Source organism: Microtus pennsylvanicus, chromosome 8 (assembly GCF_037038515.1).
Source record: "Microtus pennsylvanicus isolate mMicPen1 chromosome 8, mMicPen1.hap1, whole genome shotgun sequence".
NCBI lineage: Eukaryota > Metazoa > Chordata > Mammalia > Rodentia > Cricetidae > Microtus > Microtus pennsylvanicus.
This window is the reverse complement of record NC_134586.1, coordinates 26,634,287-26,657,215: the sequence shown is the minus strand read 5'-3', so window position 1 is coordinate 26,657,215 and position 22,929 is coordinate 26,634,287. Positions and strand designations below refer to the sequence as shown.

The 22,929-nt window shown below is 49.1% G+C and overlaps 1 protein-coding gene across 3 annotated transcripts; it reads right to left on the bottom strand.

Annotated features, from left to right (window-relative positions):
- Window positions 1-3,133: 3,133 nt before the first annotated feature.
- Hdhd5 (haloacid dehalogenase like hydrolase domain containing 5) lies at window positions 3,134-22,699 on the bottom strand. Of its 3 annotated transcripts, none has more exons than XM_075982935.1 (8): window positions 22,550-22,699; window positions 16,016-16,219; window positions 13,639-13,751; window positions 10,623-10,716; window positions 9,290-9,323; window positions 7,509-7,683; window positions 4,245-4,433; window positions 3,134-4,072 (listed from the first exon to the last, which is right to left on the bottom strand). In XM_075982935.1, exons 1-8 carry the CDS (start codon window positions 22,673-22,675, stop codon window positions 3,760-3,762), a joined length of 1,248 nt encoding a protein of 415 aa, XP_075839050.1. In that variant the 5' UTR covers window positions 22,676-22,699; the 3' UTR covers window positions 3,134-3,759. The 3 variants fall into 3 exon arrangements, with proteins under 3 accessions (XP_075839050.1, XP_075839051.1, XP_075839052.1); XM_075982936.1 differs by having other exon boundaries at window positions 9,290-9,320; XM_075982937.1 differs by lacking the exon at window positions 16,016-16,219.
- Window positions 22,700-22,929: the final 230 nt, after the last annotated feature.

Below are 22,929 nucleotides of genomic sequence, written 5' to 3'. Positions count from 1 at the left end.
TGGTGTGTGCCACCATGCCTGGTTTGTGCATGCCAGACCCTCTAATAAGGGAGTCTCCAGCCCACATTTATTTTTGACAGAAACCTGCAGCAAAGTTACAGTGAACACAAATTCTGCGTTGAAAAAAACAATGAAGTCTTGAAAAAGTGAAGGAAATGCGCCAGATCATACAGCAGAGTAGCAGAGCTGAGATTTATTCCAGGTTGACCCACAGTCTTCCTTCCTGCCATAGTCCCCAAGGAAAAGGGGATCCTTACAGGAAGACAGGTGTATCAGCAGGAACCAGCTATTGAACACACATCTACGGACGGAATGCTGCCAGGTCCCACATGCCTGTGCGGGAGACACGACGATACGGCCCCAACCCATGGAGCTTCTATTTCAGTAGAAGAAGATGAGCAAGTATATATTTAGGTCAAGGAGCGTAAGTACTAGGAAAAACTTGGGCAGGAAAAGGGGGTGTGAGCTGCCATGTGGATGCTGGGAATTAAACCTGGATCCTTTGCATGAGCAGTCAGTGAACTACTGAGCCATCTCTCTAGGCCTGAGAGAGCTGTTTCTCAGAGGAACTCACAGACGTCTGAGGTGACCTGCCCACAAGCAGGGAGGAAAAAGGAATGGCATGAGTCAAGTGTAGGCGACAGAGGCCCCGGGCAGGACATGCTGGGGACTTCTGGGTATGCACGGTGAAGGAGCATGAAGTGATGGGGGGGGGGGGGCGGGTGCATCAGGCAAGGGCCACCGGTGAGGTGGTGGGACGGCAGGACGGAGAGGCGGGGGGGGGGGGGGGGGGGACCGCAGGACGGAGAGGGGGTGGGACCGCAGGACGGAGAGGGGGTGGGACCGCAGGACGGAGAGGGGGTGGGACCGCAGGACGGAGAGGGGGTGGGACGGCAGGACGGAGAGGGGTGGGCCGGCAGGACGGAGAGGCGGTGGGACGGCAGGACGGAGAGGGGGTGGGACGGCAGGACGGAGAGGCGGTGGGACGGCAGGACAGAGAGGGGGTGGGACGGCAGGACGGAGAGGGGGTGGGACGGCAGGACGGAGAGGGGGTGGGACGGCAGGACGGAGAGGGGGTGGGACGACAGGACGGAGAGGGGGTGGGACGGCAGGACGGAGAGGGGGTGGGACGGCAGGACGGAGAGGGGGTGGGACGGCAGGACGGAGAGGGGGTGGGACGACAGGACGGAGAGGTGGTTGCCCTGTGGTAAGAAATTGTGGCTTTTACTCAATGAAACAGGAAATCGCAGGAAGCTTTTGATCACAAAATAGATCCAATCTATAACCTGACTGATTTATGGGACAATGAGAGGGAAGGGAAGAGACGAGACAGGTAAGGAGCCTTGCGGGGAGTGCAGGAAGCCTGAGCGTGTGGAGTTCTTGCGTTAATGTGTGTTGTTGGCATGAACAGGCATGTCAAGGACCCCTAGCCTCAGACCCATGGGAAGAGTGCAACCCCACCTCACCCTCAGGTGAGGCTGAAGAATGGCAAAGTCTTCCTCTGGTCCACGTGCAGATGTTCACACATCTGCACAAAGTGTCCATCATCGCTTTCTCTCTGGGATATTACAGCCTCAAGACCGCTCCCTTATAGAGCCTGCTCCTACCGAGTATTTAAAGCTCCTCCTCGTTCAGTGGACACAGTAACTCTGCCTCCTTCGTCATCTGTGTGCACTAACCCATCTCCTCGTTCAGATGTGTGCACTAACCCCATTTCCTCATCATCTGTGTGCACTAACCCATCTCCTCATCATTTGTGTGCACTAACCCATCTCCTCATCATCTGTGTGTACTAACTAACCCATCTCCTCATCATCTGTGTGCACTAACCCCATCTCCTCATCATCTGTGTGCACTGACCCATCTCCTCATCATCTGTGTGCACTAACCCATCTCTTCATAATCTGTGTGCACTGACCCAGTTCTCTGTCCAATATTATTATTTATTATTATTAATAATAAATATAATAAACAAGCTGGGCTCACAGGGCGCTGCAGCTTCTCCACCAGAGCTCAGTGGTGGAGAACCTAAGCTTTTCCCTGTGTTTTTCCCTTCCTCATTCTATCTCTGGGGCACAAGAAGAAGGGGGACCTCAGTAGGGGCAGGAGATGAAGGTGAGCAGCACTCCCACATTGTACACATCAAGAACAAAGCTGACATGGAAAACAGGGGAAGAAAGCATGACCGTAAGCCTTAGGGAGACAGCAGGGGAATTGTGTAACTTGTGAGGTGCCAGAGTGGGTGGGCCTGTGGATGGTTAAGGCCTGGTCCTCAGGGAGTGGGCATTCAACAACTGCACTCAGCTCCCAGGATGCCAGTTCCCCATTCTCCTCTCCCCTGGCATTCCCTCACCTCTAAACAATGAAGCAGCCAGAGGTATCAAGAAGTTAGTCAATGTAGCCAATGGTATTTTAAGAAAACTGAGCCCGGCATGGTGGCACACCTCTGTAACCTCAGCACCTGGGAGGTGAAAGCAGGTGATCAGGGTTCGAGGCCAGGAAGACAGAGAGACAGGATAAGGAGGGGGATGGAGTCAGGAGTTTGTACCTGATACACCCACAACTATAGTAGAACAGGGCAGGCATTGACTGGGGTCCTCAGTCAGGGGTTTTTGTTTTGTTTTTTAATTTTTACTTCTTCAGACAGTAGTATGCTATGTGTCCTAGGTTGTCCTCAAGCTCAAAATCCTCTTGCCTCGGCCTCCAGAATACTGAGAATGCCACATGCCATGAGATCTAATTCTCAGTGCTATGTTGGAGACAGTAACATTCAAACTATAGCACCACGAAATCTGACAACTACCAAGGTTCTAGGAGAGACAAACAAGACCGAACTGGAGTAGGATTACCTGGGGGACAGAACACAGGTAGGATGTACCTCTGGACTCACTGTGGGAAAAGCCCTCAGGACAGACACGAACAAGAAAGAGCTGTTTTCTTTTCCACACCAAGAAAGGTGCTAGGCATATGTCAAAGCCAGAGTAAGTCATTCCTAGACAGAGCCCTGCCTGGGGTGAGGAAAGGCAGCAGTAGAAGAGGAGACTCCATGCTCAGGGAAATGAAATGTCACAATTGTTCTGCCTCTTCGCTCCCCTCATGGGACATCCCAGACAAAGTTTCACAAGACACAACCTAACAAATACTAGGATAGCTTTTAATTTAAAAAAAAAAAAAGCCCACCAAGTCTGCGGGCAGTGCTCTAAAATACAGCGGAAACCACCATGAGTACCAGAACCTCACTTCACTGGCTTGCGGGGTCCCTCAGTGAGAGCAAAGGCTTTCCAGAAGTTTCCACATAATTGTACGCTGTCCCCGTTTTTAGAAGGCCCTTACTGAAGCAGGTATGGTGACAAGCACCTTTGATTCCAGTACTCAGGAGGCAGAGGAAGGCAGATGTCTCTGAGTTCAAGACCAGCCTGGTCTACAGAGTGAGTTCCAGGACAGCCAGGGCTACAATAGTGAGACCCTGTCTTGGAGGGGGAAAAAAAAGTCCTTACTGAGAGGACATGAGGCACAGAGGTAAAGGAACTGATATGAGGTCAGACTGCAAGAGACACACAGGAAGGACCAGAAATCCATCCTCCTGAAATGCTACCCAAGGGTCATTCTATAGCTACTGAGGCTGCGATCTTCTTCAGGAAGTCGTGGCAAGGGCCAGGCTGGGACTTGATGCCTGTGACCTGGACCACAGCCTGGCACACAGGATTCCCTGAGGCCGATGCCCCAACAGCCCCTTGTCTGTGATACATCTCCTTCCTATCAAGCCCAACCCTCCTGGCGGAAAACCAGCTGCACAGCTTCATCCACATCATGAACGATGTGGGAGGCCTCTAGGAGCTCCGGACTGAAGCTGAAGTCTCGGTGGCCATGGAATGGAAGCTGCGCCCCTTCGGAGCCTGGGTCCTGAGAACCGTGTATGCCCGTGCATACCAGGATGGAGACACAGCTCTGGATTGTTGAAGGCTGCCGCTTCTGCTGTCCACCAGTCCCACGTTCCTCCTCTCCACGCTTTGCCATTTGCAGGTGCTGGTTGAACAGGTTGGCACCATAGACATCAGACACAGGGTTATCACTGGTAGGGCAGCAACACCGAAAAGAAAAGAGGAGAAAACCCAAACTTAATGTGGCAAAGCCACCAGGACAGAGATCAGCCTGGGAGGAGGGGGTGTGACTCAGCTGCAGGGAGCCCAGGGTAGTGTGGGCAGATGAGCAGAGGAAGCCGGAGATGGAGACAGAGGGCTTACCCTATAGCATAGAGCTTCCTGACGGGGGCAGACCAGCCCCGCCTCTCAGCCTGCCGCCTCATCACGTCCTCTGCGTACTGGTAAGTGAGGATGCTGGGTTTGCCCATCAAGCCCTCATACTTCAGCTCCTTGCCCGTTACTTTCCGGTAGATGGCTTCCAGGCAGAGCAGAAAGGAGCCATGACCAAACCTGCCCAAGAAGAGATCTCAGCAATCCAGTCTTCAGGCCACTGGCCGTTCTCCAAGTGGTCTGTGCGCCCGGCCTGAATTCCCCTCCCTGCAGCCATTGCGCATGAAGAAAATGAGGCAAGAGCAGGCAATTTTCCCAGGGTAGTAAGCTAGGGTCAAAACCTGATAGCCTCACCCCCAAACCTTACGTTGTTTTTTTTTGTGCTGTGACCAGCAGAGGACAACTGTATGGAGTCAGTTCTCTCCTTCACCTTTACATGGGTCCTAGGATCACACCCATCTCACCAGGCCCCTAATCCCTGAGACTGGATGCTATTCTACAACCTCCGGCGCCATCCTTCCAGTGGCGCATACTGACCACTAGGTGGAAAGAGCATGCCCACCGGTCCCCACAGCTTTGATTCAGTGTCCTTAAAACAAGGAGGGCATGCCCTTCTCTGTCCTCCTTAGGGTCTGGATCTTACATGGTCCCTAGCTGATGATACCTTGGGAGGGTGGAATCTTCAGAAAGAGGATCCTGCTAGGAAACAAGCCACTGGCAGCAAGCACCTGCCTGTCACTCTACCCCTCTGCTCCCAGCTAGCGTGAGGGGAGCGGTTTTTGTACCATAATGTTCGACCCATCACAATGTTCTGGTCACCATAGGCCCCAAATCAACAGAGCCGAGATGGATCTTCCTCCTTTTAAGTTGCTAACTTCGGTATTTTGTCAGGGTTGCAAGCTAACAGCCCTACTCCACTGCTTTAGGTGGCAACCTAAAACGCTAACATAATGCTGACAGTCATTCTGGATTCTACACGAAGGAGCAAAGATTATGCTTCAGGAAGGTGTGTGTTTCCTTGATAGAGGAGAGACTGAACACAGGCCCCAGATTGCCAACCTGACTTCTTTTAATGAGAAAGCAATAAACTTTCTTGTGTAGAGTGTTTTCATCTTCCATCCTCAGTGCTAAGCCAAACCCTAATAGTCACTGTGCTTGGACTTACATTCAGGATCACTCTTTTACATAAGAATAACATTTTCTGGCTGGGCATGGTGATGCATGCCTTTAACGCTGGCACCTGGGAAGTTGAGAAGTGATGTGGGAATCTATGTATGCTGTGAATATGCTTTATTATTATTGGATAATTAGAAGTTGCTTTGATCTTTGATAGGACAGAATAGCGATAGGTGGGAAAACTAAACTGAATGCTAGGAGAAAGTAGGCAGAGTCAGAGAGAAACCATGTAGCTGCTGCAGGAGATAGACACCAGATGTTGGATGGAACCTTACAGGTAGGCCACAGCCTCGTGGTAATACACAGATTAATAGAAATGGGTTAATTTAAGATGTAAGAGCTAGCTAGAAATATGTATAAGCTAATAGGCCAAGTAGTGTTTTAATTAATACAGTTTCTGTGTGGTTATTTATGGTCTGGGCAGCCAGGAACAAACAAGCAGCCTCCGCCAACAGAGAAGCAAACAGATCTCTGTGAGTGCAGCCTTGCTTTTACAGGGAGCTCTAGGCCAACCAAGGCTAAATGATAAGACAACAAAATAACTCCATTTTCTTTTTCTTTTTTTTTTTTTTTTTGGTTTTTCGAGACAGGGTTTCGCTGTGGCTTTGGAGCCTGTCCTGGAACTAGCTCTGTAGACCAGGCTGGTCTCGAACTCACAGAGATCCGCCTGCCTCTGCCTCCCAAGTGCTGGGATTAAAGGCGTGCGCCACCACCGCCCGGCTCCATTTTCTTTTTTGTTTCTTTGTTTTTATTTTGTGAAGCAGGACTTCGCTGTATCCCAGGCTGGTCTGAGGCTGATGTTAACTGTGTGTTCTTCTGTCTCTGTCTTCTCAGTGCCAGAGTTGCCGCTGTGAACCACCACATCCAGCTAACTTTGAGAGTGTTAAGTAAACAGTCAGGCATGGTGGCACACACCTGTAATCCCAACACTCAGGAGGCAGGTGGAGGATAATTATGAGTTCAAGGTAGCTTGGACTACACTGAGTCACAGACAAGTCAAAGCTACAGAGTGAGACCTGTCTCCAACAATACAAAAATAATTCTGTGGAAAAAAAAAAAGTCTCAAGCCAGGTGATGGTGGCCACACACCTTTAATCCCAGCAGCACTCAGAAGGCAGAGGCAGGCAGATCTCTTTGAGTTTGAGGCCAGCCTGGTCTACAGAGTGAGTTCCAGGACAGGTTCCAAAACTGTCTTGGAAAACAAGCAAACAAAACAAAAAACAAAAAAAAAATCTCAAATATGGCTTCTTTGAATGGAAAACTCATCTCAAATCTGGTCTATAAACTAGTTTTCCCCTTGTTTTTCAACTCATAGCTACATACCCAACTCCTACCTGATCCCCATCTAGAATCAACATGTCCTAACCTATGAGTAACAGAGAAAACACCAAACCTCCTGCTAAAGAATACACTTAAAATACACTAGGGGGAACTGAGGCAAGAAGACAATGAACTGAAGTCAACTTGAGCTACATGGTTCGGTCCTGGCTCACAGAGAGAGGAAGAAAAGGAGAGGGGAGCATCACGGGAAGAAAGCCCTGCCTCTTCGAGGCTGTCTAGAACACTCTCTGCTGACCATGCTCAGTCTCTGGAAAACTGAGAAGATACTAGGTTCTGGAATCCCAGTCAGAGCAGCCATCAGCTGGCTTTACAACAAGGCACCCTGAGGGTCACAAAAGAGGTACTACCAGCCCGAGAAAAGGGCAGGATGCGGGTACCCACAGCTGGGTCTCAGTACTTGGCTCTACACCATGGGAATAATCCTGGTTTATAATCCCAGCTTTCCCCATCCTAGGGCTCACATACAAAGGCAAACAGAGAAGTGAGGGAACCAGTGCAGAGGGGAGAATCTTGAATACGCACCCACTGACATACCTTAGAACTACCTATTTGATGGATGTGTTCTGAGACCAGCAGGGTAAAAAAAAATCACTCAACACATCTTCATGCTCAGTAACCTGTAGTTTTAGTTTAATAATTGACAAGAAGTAACTCTTGAAAGCCCTTACTCTCAGCGACCACATTAGTGTGGTACCTACAGGGCTTATCAGGGAAAAGTCAGGGATACTGTGTTCTCACCTGGGCATCTTGGCTTCAGCCATCCACAGGAGATCCATGTTGCTAGCCAGGACAGGGAGGTGGGGATATGGAGCTGTCACCTGGCCAGTCCCAGGGTTCCCATTGCTAAGGAGGACATCCATAATCAGCTGCAGATTTGTCTCCCAGCGGACTGGTTCCCCAAGAAGGAGGACCCCTAAAAAATCAAAGGCACAGGGATAAGAAAGCAGGGCACTTGGACTGCCCTTTTGTGGTAGGAAGACCCTTCAGAGACAACAGAAGCCAGTTAGCAATACCCACCCAGAGCTACAGGCCTACTAAGGTGCACATCTGGGCAAGAGTGTGGTTCCCTGAGCATCCCTGATCAAGCCACGTCCCAGGACACCCTGGGCAAACAACGTCAGGGCCAGCAAGGAGTACCCTAAGGGCGTCCTTTGTGTCCACTGCTGTTTCATAGAAGCAGCAAATCTCATGCTGCCGCTCCTGTTGATGGACTCTATCCACCACACCTTACCCCACAAGTGCTACTGATCTCAACAGGGCCTGGCTCCCTCAGTCACATCTCTGAGCCTAATAGCCACGCAGAACTTGGGCTGAGGGGAGCCTTGAGCTCTGATCCTAACTCAGCCAAGTTTTCTGTGGAACTGTGCCAGTTATTCACCACTAAACCTCAGTTGCCTCAACTACATTTGAAATGAAAAGGAACATGGGCCCCTGAAATATGGCTCAGGAATCAAGGGCTTGCCTAGCATGAACAAGGCCCTAAATCCCAACCCTAGCAATACAATAAATACATGAAAACTAAGGCCTGGCATGGTAGCATACGTCTAGGGCACTATTACCTGGGAGGTGGAGACAGGATGATAATTTACAGATGGTTGTGAGGTATCATCTGGGCACTGGAATTCAAACCTTACGCTGCAAGAGCATCAAGTATTCTTTATCGCTAAGCCTTACAAAATATTCTTGTACAGTTTAACAATTTTTTAAAATGATCATATAATCAAGAGACTCAGCCGGGCAGTGGTGGCACGTGCCACTTGGGAGACAGAAGCGGGCAGATCTCTGTGAGTTTGAGGCCAGCCTGGTCTACAGAGAGTTCAAGGACAGCCAGGGCTACACAGAGAAATCCTTTCTTGAAAAACAAACAAAAAATTACCAAGAATTGTTCTCCATTTGAGACATCAATTCAGCAATGGCGATTCTGCCTACACACCTGTACTGCACCGTAGATACAGCCCGTCTCTACTGCTGGAGCAGTCCTGCCCACTCTGGTTGGCGCAATCATTTTACTTCTCAGATAACATTTACAATCTTCTCACCAGGACATTTTCTTTACGCTTCGGGTACAGTTGGGGCATTATACTACACTAACTACTTTGTTTGGTTTTGAGATAAGAGTCTCATTGCGAAGTCCAGATTAGCCTTATCCTTCAGCTCAGCCCCTGCCCAAGTGGGAGACTACAAACGCACCACCACACTGGCCACTGATTGCTTTCTGATGTGGGTCATGGGAAAGTTATTTTACTTCAGAAAGGCAACAAGATGTTACAATGTCTTTATTGCCCAAAGGGAGAGCTAAGCAACACCGGACTAAGCTGTCCGTACCTAACTACTGCAGAGTTGCTGAGCTCACAGTTCTTCACCACAGTAAGAACCATCATACATGTCTGAGTACTGAGCTGAGCCGAGAAGACAGGCAGAGCTAGATGCCAGTGACTCGGGTCCTGGTGTGCAGGGCCACCTTCAACACAGAGAGGGAAAGAGGGACCTACATCTACCCAGACACATGCCCTTTTTACCTTCAATGGCAGGGAAGTCATTCCTCGGACGCTGCTAAAAGACAAAGAGGCCATCAATGCTAGTCACTTTCCATTCCTGGAGTATCCAGTCTCTAGAGTTGAGTAGCAGGACAGGCAGGTTTCACACAGCTCAGACACCACCTCCAAGGACCAGTTCAAGCCAAGTGGCAGAGGGAACTTAGCAAGGAGAGCACAAAGGGAAGACAAGGCCCAGACTGGGCTCAACACAGGCTGAGGAACGCCAAGTGGCAAGTTGGCCAGGAGGGGCGGTGTCAGTTATGCGTCTCCAGGCATGACAGAAAGCAAGGTCCTGGCCAAGCAGGTCAATCAGGGCGCTAAAGGAGGAAGTAGCCCGAGAGAGGAGCTCTCTGGGCATGAGGACTCTCTTATCTTCATACCAGTTCTAGAGGATTTCTCTTAATCAGCCTTGGGCCTATTCTTCCCTGGGTCATTGCAGTCTTGGCTCTGAGATGAGCCACCTCTCCTGTGTTGAACTCAGCCTTGGTATTATTCTGAGATGTGTTCCCACGCTATAGTTTAGTTCTTCACAGAATTTAGTGACTCAAGAGAAAGCTCTCAAAGGATAGGATCTGTTCTACAACTAGAAAATTCCGGAAGGAAAACTTATAATCTATTTTCTACTAAATCAATGAAGTAAGTTTGTCTAAAATTGTATTTCATCAAATCCTAAATTGTTGACATAAGCTATTAAATATATATAAATTTCCAAAAGGAATAGCCAATGGGCACCTCAAGAGCCATACTCCAAAGGGTGGTCAATGAGTGGCCTGGAACTGATGATCCCAAGAAATAAGAAATCACGGGCTGGGATGTAGCTTAGCAGTGGAGACTTCCCAAGCCGGTACAACCCTGGTTTGACCACCAGAACTGCAAAAGGAAATCAAGCCACTGTGTTCAAATATGAGCTAAATACCAAGGGCAGTGGGAAGACACAGACTCCTCAGTGTTTTCTCCTCATAAGGCAGCCTCTTTGGACTGTGCTTCGGGGTAAAGGAGCAGCAGTGAGTCACGCACCAAGGTTACTGATGGCCTGCAGAAAACCTGGGAAAGCCACTGTTAAGTGGAGGAAGTGTTACGACAAAGCACAAGGCGAGGGCGAGGAGCCCACCGCTTCTCTCAGCCATGCTCATCTTCCCAGAGAACAAAACCCTTGGCCAGACACACCTCTCCAAGCCCAGTGCAGGAGCAACCACAACACAAACTGCGGCTGCCAGCAGAAGGGTAGGAAGATCAACAAGGGGAACCAACACAGGGAACAGGAAGACAACCAGGAGTTTGTGGAGGGTGAAGTGACCCACCCTGTCCTTATTACCGTGGTCTTCGGCCGCCGCTCGAGGTCCACCATGTCCAGCTCTGGGAAGGCTGTTCGCAACTCATCTGTTGTTACCACATTCTGGAAGCCTAATCTGGAGCAAGATCAGGGCAGCAAAGCTACACAGTTCTGAGGAAGATGTTTTATAGACACCTCAGGTCACAGGTGAGCAGATCCAGAGCCAGTCCTGACCATGGCAGGCAGGGAGCTACCATAAACCCCACTGGCACCAAGTGGCAGCCTGTGGGCTGCACAGGCAGAGCAGACACATGCAACACCAGAGTAATCCTTGTGTCCCACTAGGGCACATTCCAGGTACCAGATCCTACACCAGCAAGACCCAGAGAACAGAGGCCACACCCACGCGTACTCAAGGAGCGTACGCCACACTCAGGGCCCATTCAAACTGGTGAATAGCTGTTTCCTCTGGATTGAAACATTCCCTCCTGGAAGGTGGGAATCCCTGAAAGTTATCTGAGCCACAAGCTCCCTCCCTGATCTCCTCACACTTCCCTCCCCTGGGGAAGAGACACTCCCACCAGCCAAGCTGTGCAGAGAGCCCGGGGAAGCAGCTTCACCAGCCAGCACTCACGCTAGCATACGCTTCTCTGGGATGGGCTTTTGGTGACATGGCTGCCTCTCACCCCAATTAACTGGCTGGTTCACTGAGTTGTGGTGCCCTATCTGGGTTGAAGAGATGTTTGTTGACATCTCCCCAGGAAAGGCCACCCAACAGTCACTAAGAAGTAGAGGGAACTAAATCACAGTCAAACCCCATCCAGCAAGGAAGGGGTGGTCATGCAGAAAACCAGGCTGACTTCAACCTGCTCTCCTCTAAGATCTGCTGCCACCTTCCTGTCCTAATTCCATCCACAATCTTAACTAGACATGGTTTCAGACGACTCAAAACCAGTCTCCCCAGATGTTTATTCTAACAGACCCTCCCAGCAGTTGGGGGCCTGATTGGCTCTCCACTGCTCTGAGCTCACACCAAGACTTTCCAGCCCCAGCCTACCCTTCCTCTCTCTAACGCCCAACTCCACCCATTCCAACTGCCTGCCCTGCCTTCCCAGGAAGCCTTAACCCCTTCCAGGGCACCACCACACCATGTCTGAAGCTACAAGGCACTCCTGCTCCAGAGTTGTTTCCCTCTATACTTCGAGGCTTAGTACCTACAACATTCTTTGTAACTTCCAGTGCATTCCATCTTTTCCATTTTTATAAAAACATTGATATAGCTGGGGAGGGAACACGTGTGGAGGTCAGAGGACGACTTTGGTTGTCAGTCTCCTTCCACTGGGTGGGACCTGGAGATCTAACTCCCTGCTTAAGCTGAGACGCATCTCCTTGGCCCTCTGCCATCTTCTCTCCTATGTGGGAGCTGGGATTCAAACCAAGGCCTCATGCATGATAGACAAATACTCTACAATTGAGCCTCATTCCCAGCCCTCATCTCGTAATAGTTCATCTTTTTATATGTATAAATGTTACATTTATGGGCGTTACGGAACGACCTGTGGAGTCAGTTCCTCCCCTTCCACTGTGTGGGTCCTGATCACACGCAGATGGTTAGGCATGACAGCAGAGCCCCACAGCTGAGTTAGCTTCCCAGCCTGTGATGACTCTCATCTTAACTATCGGGAAAAACTAACTGAGGGGGAAAGGCCTCCCAAGAATAGGGGGCTGTGGTGCTTTTCTTGGTTAACGAATAAAGAAACTGCCTTGGGCTGTTGATAGGGCAGAACTTAGGTAGGCAGGAAAGACAGAATTGAATGCTGGGAGAAGGAAAGAGTCTGAGAGAAGCCATGGATCCTCCTCCTGAGACAGATGCCAATTAGAATCTTTGCCGGTAAGCCACTGCCACATGGCGATATACAAATTAATAGAAATGGGTTAAATGAATATAAGAGTTAGTCAATAAGAGGCTAGAGCTAGGGCTGGAGAGATGGCTCAGAGGTTAAGAGCATTGCCTGCTCTTCCAAAGGTCCTGAGTTCAATTCCCAGCAACCACATGGTGGCTCACAACCATCTGTAATGACGTCTGGTGCCCTCTTCTGGCCTGCAGTCATACACACAGACAGAATATTGTATACATAATAAATAAATAAATATTTTTAAAAAAGCTAGAGCTAATGGGCCAAGCAGTAATTTAATTAATACAGTTTCTGTGTGGTTATTTCAGGGCTAAGCTAAGGGCAGCCAGGATGAACAAGAGGTCTGGCTCTCCTTGCAACAGGGGGAACCTTTTGGAAGTGGCCCAGACATAAGAGGTCTGAGGAATTCAGCATGTACTGAAGCTTTCTCCAGGAACAGTGCCAGACTGAGACTGCTGAGGAACAGTGGATTGAGCAGCTACAGAGTTCACAGGTTCTCTAGTAGTAGGTGGCCACTGTTGAACTACCCAGCCTCTACTGTGTAAGTCAAGCTAATAAAGTTCCATTCATAATATATGCTCGTTCTATTGGTTCTGTTCTAAATTAAACATTCTTTCACTGTTTGTGGGTATGCTCTTCCATTCTCAAGTATGAATTCCCTGATTAAGTCACATTCCCAATGCTCTTACCTGGGTCCCTGGCCTGCCTTAGATCACAGCCCAGCATGGTTCCCAGGAAGGATCCAGGGCACATGAACAAGCTGCCTGGGAGCAGGGATCAAGTCTCTTGCTTTCTGAGTACATGTGACCAAAAGGGCACTATTTAATAACAGGAGTGACAAAGACGGATGAAGGCTGAAGCAAAACTCCCACATGTAGTCACCCCAAAAGGTCTTACTTCACTGAGAACTCCTGAGTTTTTAACTCAAGACACAACAGATCAAGACTATTCAGGGATAAGATACAGGATTCTGTACATTAAGTTCTGCAGAGGGCACTCATGTGGTGGTGTGTGGCCTGGCATCACCAGGCACAAGGACCACATGAAGGACCTATCTTGTTCCCCAAGAGCCCACCTCATATCTCTGGCACCCCAAGTCTGCACCCTCCTCTCCATCCAGAACAGCAAAGCAAAAAGGATACGCTCTGGCGTTTTCCACCAGGGGTCCCTGCCCAGATACCAGCATCCGCTTGTTGTGGTACTGCGAGAAGAGTTTCATGGGGCTGTGAGAGAGAATGACTTGGTCTGGATCCACCTACAGAGACAAACAAGAAACAGGAAAACAGGGGACGATATAGGCTTGAGAGGAAATAACAGGGAGACAGTCAATGGGTTCTGCCACTGGAGGGGAGGGGCTCATTGTCTAAAACACAAAGTATGACAGCTTTTCCAAGCACCTGACACCTTCTAAGACTTACCTATGTAGGAATGAGAACTTACCTTGGGCCAGGAATATAGCTCAGAGACAGGGTGCTAGTCCAGCATGCATGAGGGCATGGATTCAATCCCTTGGGTGTGGGTGTGCCTAATTTAATTCTCAACATACGAAACAAGAAAAGCATTATCAGATTTAAGATCTGACTGTTCACCAATACTACTGGGCTTAGCTTGGAGACCTACTGAGATTTCTTTCTTTCTTTTTTAAAGATGTATTTTTTAATGTGCATTGGCATTTTGCCTGCAGCGTATCTGTGCGAGGGTGCCAGATCCCCTGGAACTGAAGTTGCTATGTAGGTGCTGCTGTGTAGGCACTGGGAATTGAACCTGGGTCCTCTGGAAGAGCAGCCAGTGCTCTTAACAGCTCTCCAACCCCACCCCTGAGATTTCTTCATCCCTTAGTTGAAAACCACAGGCTTTACAAGTATATTCTTTGTCACTGTCATAAAAAAATGTCTTGGATCTTGATAATGTGTTTTCAGTTCTACCTCTCCGCGTTGGGTACTGAATCAGGACCTTGCAAATGCAAAGCAAGTGTTCCATCATTGACTCATACTCCCAGCCCAGAGTCTAGTTTGTGTGTGTTGTGTGCATGTGTGTGCATATGTATGTGCGAGATGCAAGTGTGGAGAACCAGAGGTCAGCACTGGGTGTCTCTCTCAGTCAGTCTCCAACTTACTGAGTCTCTCATTCAACATGGCTCCCTATTTTGCTAGACTGGCTAAAGGCTAGATTGGCTGCCCAGCAAGCCTCAGGGATACAACTGTCTCCAGCCCTGCCCCTAACCCTGGAATTACAGTTGTGCCTCCAAGCCTGACTTTTTAGATGGGTGCAAAGATCAAACTCAAGCACTTTGCCCACTGTGCCATCTCCCCAGCAACCTCCAACAATGTATGTAGTCTTTATCAAAAGTGACTATTATTTTGAGATGGGGTCTCACTATACTCAAGCTGGCCTGAGACTTGTAGTTAATCTCTTTCCTCAGTCTCCTATGTGCCAAGATTACAGAGGTGTGCACGATCACACTAGGTTCCTCAGAATGTTTTTTGGGGTCCTTTTATTGAAAGAGTTTCAAGGTTCTAGTTTCATTCCTCTACCTTGGATTCAACCTCAGCCAGCACCACCTAATCAATCAATCAGCCTTTATTGACTCTCTTGGTTACAAAGAACCCCTTCGCAAAACTAAGTTCACCCTGACCAAGCAGGTACCCATTTGGATACAGTGAGGAACTGCAAATGGGCAGAGATGCTCGGCTTTTGGAGGACAGAACTCCCGGAGCTGCACAGCTGCTGGCTGTGTGGAGGAGTGGGATTTTTGTTATTTCTTTGACACAAGGTCTCACTATGCAGCCCAAGCCACCTACAACTCATAATCATTCTGCCTCAGCTTCTCAGGTACCTGTTATGAGCCTGTACTATTATTACTGTTAACAAGAGCTGCTATGGCACAATCCCATCTGTACCGTGGATTGCCGAACACATGTGATCTTGGCTTTCAGGGGCCAAACCTCTAGAAGAGTCATGAAGACAATAAACTAACTGCTGGGCTGGGTAGAATGCTTGCCTAGCATGCATGAAGACCTGGGTTTAATCCCCAGCACATAAACCACTACGGCAGTGCACAGCTGTGATCCCAGAATTAGTGAAGCAGAGTCATCATCAACTACTACAGATACACGAGTCATTGTCTCAAACACTAAAACATAAAGGACAGATCCCTGTCCTCTCCCCACCCTCCTGAAACAGGGTATCATGTAGTCCAGCCTAGTACTGAAAAACAGCTGTGATAAGGGTGTGCCACCATAGACAGTAACGCCACGCTGAGGTCCTGCTCAGGGCTTCACGCATGCTAGGCATGAATTCTGTTTACAGAATTACATGAACTACACCCTCAGTCCCAAGGGCAGGACTGCTGTGCTCACTCAACCATGTGTGTACACCTGTGTGTAAGACTCTCTGCTGTCATCACAAATCTACACTAGAACTTTAAGACTCCCACTGCCCAGTCAAACCACCACCTGTTGGGCTGGAGGGTCCAACAGGAGCCTGTCTTTGGGTTTCCATGCTCTGGCTGCCTCTTACCTTGTACCCCAGCAGGTCTGACAGCTCCTGAGCTTTGCTATGTTGTAAGATGTTCCCAGCATTTGTGACAAAAACCACGGGTACTCGCAGCTGCCCCTGGGAGTTTATCAGCTTGCCGAATGCTTCCAGAGCAGCTGGGATCACTCTGTGGCCTCGAACCAGCACTCCATCAATGTCAAACAGTAAGCCAAAGGTGGGAGGGCTCTGTACACCAGGAAAGAGAATTGGCACTGCATGAGAGACAGAGGAAATGACGGGGAAAGACCATCATACAGAAAGGGTCATCCTCAGGTCACTGTCTGAAAATGGCATCAGAAAGAACAAGAGAGGAAAGCACGGCCCGCCTCCTCTCCTTTGCTTGTCTGGCAGTGCTAGAAATCAGACTTTACACATGGTAGGTAAGAACTCTACCTCTCAGCTACACCGAGGCATGGGATTTCTGATTGGCCAAATCCACCTACACAAAGAAGTTTACCAAGTTCACCAAACACAGAACTACTTTGTCGAAATTAATTTTGCACCAGGCAGTGGCACACATCTGTAATCCCAGCACTCAGCAGGCAGAGGCAGGCAAGTCTAGAGTTTAAGAACGGCTTGGGGCTGGGCAGTGGTGGTGCATGCCTTTAATCCCAGCACTGCGAAGAAGAAGGCAGAGACAGTTGGATCTCTGTGAGTTCAAGGCCAGCCTGGTCTACAGAGTGAGTTCCAGGACAGCCAGGACTGTTACACAGAGAAACCCTGTCTTGAAAAACAAAAAGACCAGCTTGGGTTACACAGTGAATCTGAAGCCAGCACTGGCTGCTTAGCAAGGCCCAGTCCTGGAAAAGCAAAATAAATATAAACAATTTAAAACAGGAAATTAAGGAATCCAAAGGAAAACATAACCCTACCATTTTAACACAACCAGTTTCTATTTTCCCTGTTTATTCTTCTTTACCCCCATGCAATTAAATACAATTATGTACCCTGTTCTCTTTGGGTGATAAACAATTTAACCAGTAACACTGGCCCTCATAATTATATTTTTTAAATTCCTTTTTAAGGTTTAGTTTACAGGGCTGGAGAGATGGCTCAGAGGTTAAGAGCACTGGCTGCTCTTCCAAAGGTCCTGAGTTCAATTCCCAGCAACCACATGGTGGCTCACAACCATCTGTAATGAGATCTGGCACCCTCTTCTGGCCTGCAGGCAGACACACAGACAGAATATTGTATACATAATAAACAAATATTTAAAAAAAAAAGGTTTAGTTTACATGTATGAGTGTTTTGCCTGGGATGTCTATATGTGCACCATATGTATGCCTGATACCTGGAATGACTAGAGAGCATGTGGAATCTCTTAGAACTGGAGTTTGGGTAGTTGTAAGGCACCACGTGGATATTGGGGATAAAACCCAGGTCCTCTATAAGAGAGCAAATGTTCTTAACTACTGAGCCATCTACCCAGCCCAAACCTTCCCTCCTTCTGAAGAGGATCTTACTTTGTACACCTGGCTGGCCTGGAACTCACTATTTAATTAGGGAAGCTTGGAGTCTGTGAGATCCTCCTGCCCCAGCCTTCTGATTGCTAGGATTAAAGTTATTCACCAGCACTTCTAGACACAGCCCTCTTGTAAGAGTTTGTTCTAGGGCTGGGAACATACCTCAGTGGTAAGTCGACTCGCCTAGTACACTTGAGGATATATGTTCAATTCCCAGCATCATTTTTTTAAGCCGGGAAGTGATAATGCTTCCAGTAATCAGGAGGCAGAGGCCAGCAGACCTCTGGACCTGAGGCCAGCCTGGTCTACAAAGTGAGTGTCAGGACAGTCAGGATTACACAGAGAAACCCTGTCTCGAAAAACCAACCAACCAACCATTTTAGAATCATCTTTAGTGGCATACTTGTAATCCCAGAACCTAGGAGGAGGCCAACCTGAGCTGCATAGCAAGTTCAGGCAAGCCTGTGCTATATGACTTTGTCTCAAAAGAAAAAAATGTGTTTTCATTTTAACTTCTTTTGGGGGTGGGGGGGGTGAGACAGGATTTCTCTGTGTAGCCCTGGCTATCTTGGAACTTGCTCTGTAGACCAGGCTGGCCTTGAACTCAAAGATCCTCCTGCTTCTACCTCCTGAGTGAGTGCTGGGATTAAAGACACAGCTGCCACCACCCAGTTAATGGCATTGTTTCTGCCTAGCATGTATAAGGCCCACAGCTCTATCACCCTAACCATTTCCATTTCCCAATTTCTAAATAATCTTTTTTTGAAAACTCATTCCATTTCTTAGTTTATGAGCTGCCTGTTAATTCTCAATTATCAAAACAAATGAACTAGCCTAACCTGTCTGCCGTTTCTCTTTTGTTGGCGCCAACTAGGTCAAGCCACCCTTAAAACACATGCAGTCTGTGCACAAAGCTCTATGAGTGGTGACCAATCCAAACCACAGACAGGAACAGGCATGGTGCCGTTCATCCTAGCACTGGAGGGTGGGCCAGCCAGGGCTATACATTGAGACCTGTCTTAATAAACAAAACATCAACCCAGGTGAACAGTGCTCTAGTCCCTCGTTGCTTAGTTGACAGGACAGAATGAGCAGCTAGCCTTGAAAACAAGCCACTAAAACAGCAGCGCTTTCACAAATAGGAATCAATCTAAAGTTTTTAAGTTCTCAGGAAACTAGAGAGAGAACCTTGGACCTCACGCTTGACAGGCAAGCACCCTACCACTGAGCTATATCCCCAGGCCTGGCCGTTCTAAGTTTGATAATTACATACAATGGAAGGATCAAATTAAACAGGCGGAGTTTTCTGGAAAAGAATTCCGAGCTAGCACTGATTGATGCTGACAGTACACTCAGTGAACCGAAGAGGAGTAGCAGGCAGGGGAAGGATGGAACCTGTGGGGGTAGGTGTGGAGAACTCAGGACCTTGGAGAGACAGCTCAGTAGTTAAGAACACTTGCTGCTCTTACAGAGAATCCCAGTTTGGTTCCCAGCACCCACAACAGGCAACTCACAGCCATCTAACAACTTCAGTTCCAGGGGATGCGACGCCTCTGGCACACAAAGGCACTTGCACTCAGACACATACATCGACACACACACCTACACACACTCACAGACTCACACGTCCACCTACACACGCAGACACACACATCCACACACACACATATCCATCCACACACATGCAGACACATCCACACACACACATCCATCCACACATATGCAGATACACACCTACACACACACACACGCAGACTCACACGTCCACCCACACATGCAGACACACACCTACACACACTCGCAGACTCACATGTCCACCCATACACACAGACACACACACACACCCCTACACACATTCGCATACTCACACGTCCACCCACCCACACAGACACACACACATATCCATCCACACATATGCAGATACACACACACACACATGCACACACCACACACACATGCAGACACACACACACACCACACACAGAGAGACACACACACAGATTTTGAAAGTCTATTCTTGGGGAACTAGGAAGACCACTACCATTTAAGGACATAACACATGAAGGCCATGAACACTAGAGAGGCAGCAGTCAAGGCAAGATGGGAAAACAAGAGGGTATAAATTAAGGGAGTGAAACTATGTCTGTATCAGGAAAACTAGGAAGTAGAGTGACTAATGGCTCCATTTTCCTCCCACTAAGCAGGTGTGAGCTCCCATCCTTCCTCCCACTAAGCAGGTGTGAACTCCCATCCTTCCTCCCACTAAGCAGATGTGAGCTCCCATCCTTCCTCCCACTAAGCAGATGTGAGCTCCCATCCTTCCTCCCACTAAGCAGATGTGAGCTCCCATCCTTCCTCCCACTAAGCAGATGTGAGCTCCCATCCTTCCTCCCACTAAGCAGATGTGAGCTCCCATCCTTCCTCCCACTAAGCAGATGTGAGCTCCCATCCTTCCTCCCACTAAGCAGATGTGAGCTCCCATCCTTCCTCCCACTAAGCAGTATGAGCTCCCATCCTTCCTCCCACTAAGCAGATGTGAGCTCCCATCCTTCCTCCCACTAAGCAGATGTGAGCTCCCATCCTTCCTCCCACTAAGCAGATGTGAGCTCCCATCCTTCCTCCCACTAAGCAGATGTGAGCTCCCATCCTTCCTCCCACTAAGCAGTATGAGCTCCCATCCTTCCTCCCACTAAGCAGGTATGAGCTCCCAGACCTGTTGGTTCCTTTACCTAGCTTAGGAACAGTCTCACAGGCTTAGCCCATGGGCCAAGCAGGAGGTGGGCAGGAAAACTGGAAAAGCAGGCAATAACAACTCAAATCAGTAAGACAATTACTTCTGCCCACTAGAAAAAAGCAGAGAGACAGTCTCTCATGCATGCAGGAAATCTGCGAGCAAACGGCCAAAAGCCTCCAAGGCCGATCCCTTAGCACCTTAGCCCAGCAGAGTATACTGGGCTCCACGCCAGACATGTAGCAAACATTTTTATCTATTCTTTCTATCTAACTGTGAGGAGGCGTCTATCTTCAAATGAGGTATTACCTAGCAAAACTCTCCCACAAAAGTGTAAGAAAAAAGTAGCTATTAAAGAATGTGGCCAAACATAACTTGTATAAGGCCTGACTTCATTTCTCAGCTCCTTCCCTCTGATCAAAGAACCAACTTTTGAGAGGAAAATGAGCCAAAGGCTTCCTAGCCTGTTTTACAACTCTGGGTCCAGAATTCCACTTCAAATGAACTAGCAGCAAGCCCAGAGCCCTTACCCCTACTCCCTTGGCAGTTCAAATGAACTAGCAGCAAGCCCAGGGCCCTTACCCCTACTCCCTTGGCAGTTCCTGGAAGCAAGCAAGGATGGGGTGGGGTGGGGTGGAGGGACAGGACAGAGATCTCAGCCTGGACACACTCTCCCTTGCCTACTGTCAATAAGCGTACTTCATTCATACCCAGTGGCCCTCAGTATCCCTGCAGTCCTTCCCTACTGCTCAACATCGTTCTAACAGAGTCCTAAACTGAGGCTCTCAGGTAGATTCCAGAGTGACCATAAAATCCCTGGGTTTTGTTGTTGTTGTTGTTGTTGTTGTTGATTTTTTTTTTTTTTTTTGGTTTTTTGAGACAGGGTTTCTCTGTATTACCGTTCTAGCTGTTCTGGAACTAGCTCTTGTAGCCCAGGCTGGCCTTGAACTCACAGAGATCCTCCTGCCTTTGCCTCCCTAGTGCTGGCATTAAAGGTGTGCACCACCACTGACCGGCAAGCCCTGGTATTTTTATTTTTCCAGAGCTCTTTTCCGATTTCATCATCTTACTCTTCTCAGAGAGAATCAGCACATAGGTCTGAACAGACGAGGGGACATGATCTCCCCACACACTTGCCATGCACAACACTGGCACTGTGCCCAAGCCCCTTCGTGTGCTCAGCAATGACGTCTGGGGGGAAAATATGGCAGACCTTTCCCTTGAGACGCCTCCCAAAGGAAGCGGTGGCGACTCTCGAAAGGCTAATCTGTCACTTTTAACAGTTCAATTTTTATCTTTGTCCCCTTGCAAAATCAGGGAACACTGCTCTGAATGCAGGCAACAGCATTCTGAACATTTAAGCTTAAAACCCCATTTGCCTGGTGGCACCTACTGGAAATCCTAGCACCTAGGAGGCAGAGGCAGGAGGAGCATCAAAGATGTGAGGCCAGCCTGGTCTACAGAGTGAGCTCCAGGTCAGTCAGGGAACATATAGTGAGACAACCCACACAAGCAAACAAAAATCCATTCACTTACAATTTCAAAATAAGTTGACATTGGTTAGGCATGGTAAGAGCATTGTGATTCCGTTCAAAACGTCCTTTTTGGAGGCCCTCACACAGTTCAGGGTTGAAATGATAAAAACTCCGGGATTTAAAGTCTCACAGCCACAAAGGGGGAGAGATAAGCAGATGCACCAATATACAGCGACTGGTTATTTGGAAGATAAAAATATGAGATTCGTATTCTTTTTATATTTGGAAACTCACAATGCTTAAAAAACAATTAAGGGCCAGCAAGAGGGCTAAGCTGTTAAATGCGGTGCAAGCGTCCTGACATGAGTTCCAACCGCAGAACACACACTGGAAGGCGAGAACCCCAAAGTTGTTCTCCAAGCTCTGACACGTGTGCTCGCGTATATATCACACATAGAAATAATAATAATAACAAAATTAATGGCTCTTTTTGCCTTAAAGGCTGCACAGCTGAGCCGTACAGAGTGTACCAGTCACATCCAAAGCAGTTACCTTTCCAGAAACAAGACTCCGCGGGCTCTTCGAACAGTAGAACCGAATTAACTGCTAAGAAACTTTCCAGGCGCGCGGGAAGGGGCTGCGAACCCTCCCGAGGCTGATCTGGGGTCCGTATGGGTCTCCCCTGACATGGCCTTTTCCAGCGGGCGGAAGGCGCTCCGGGAAGGACGAAGGGTTCAGCGACTCCACGGTCTCCGGGAGGGTGTCCCCGAGGCCGGGATGCTCAGTGGCCCGCACGGCCCTCCCGCCCGCCAGCCCTGAGCGCTGGGCCGAACCCGCTCGTCCTCACCTCAGCGCGACCCACGATGTAGCCCCTCCGGAGCCAGCAGCCCGGGAGCCCCGCAGACGGGCGCGCAGGAAGCTTCCACAGACGGCGCCCTGCACGGAGAGCAGCCAGCCCGCTGAGCGCAGCCATCGCGCCCGCCGCGCGCACGCGCACACTGCGCGTTCCCCAGCCCCGTCTCTCCTTACCACCCCCCAACTCGCGCCCCCTCCCCGCGCCCCGCGAAGCAACCAATCAGCGGTCGCCGGCGCGGGACCTCTCGGGATATGTAGTCCGAGCTGGCGGAGTCCTCATAGGTTCCGAGTGCCGATCCTGGAGTTCGAGGGTGGCGTTCGCTGGTAAATGGAAAGTCTATGGGTCCCTCGCTTCTCTGGTAAAAGACTTGG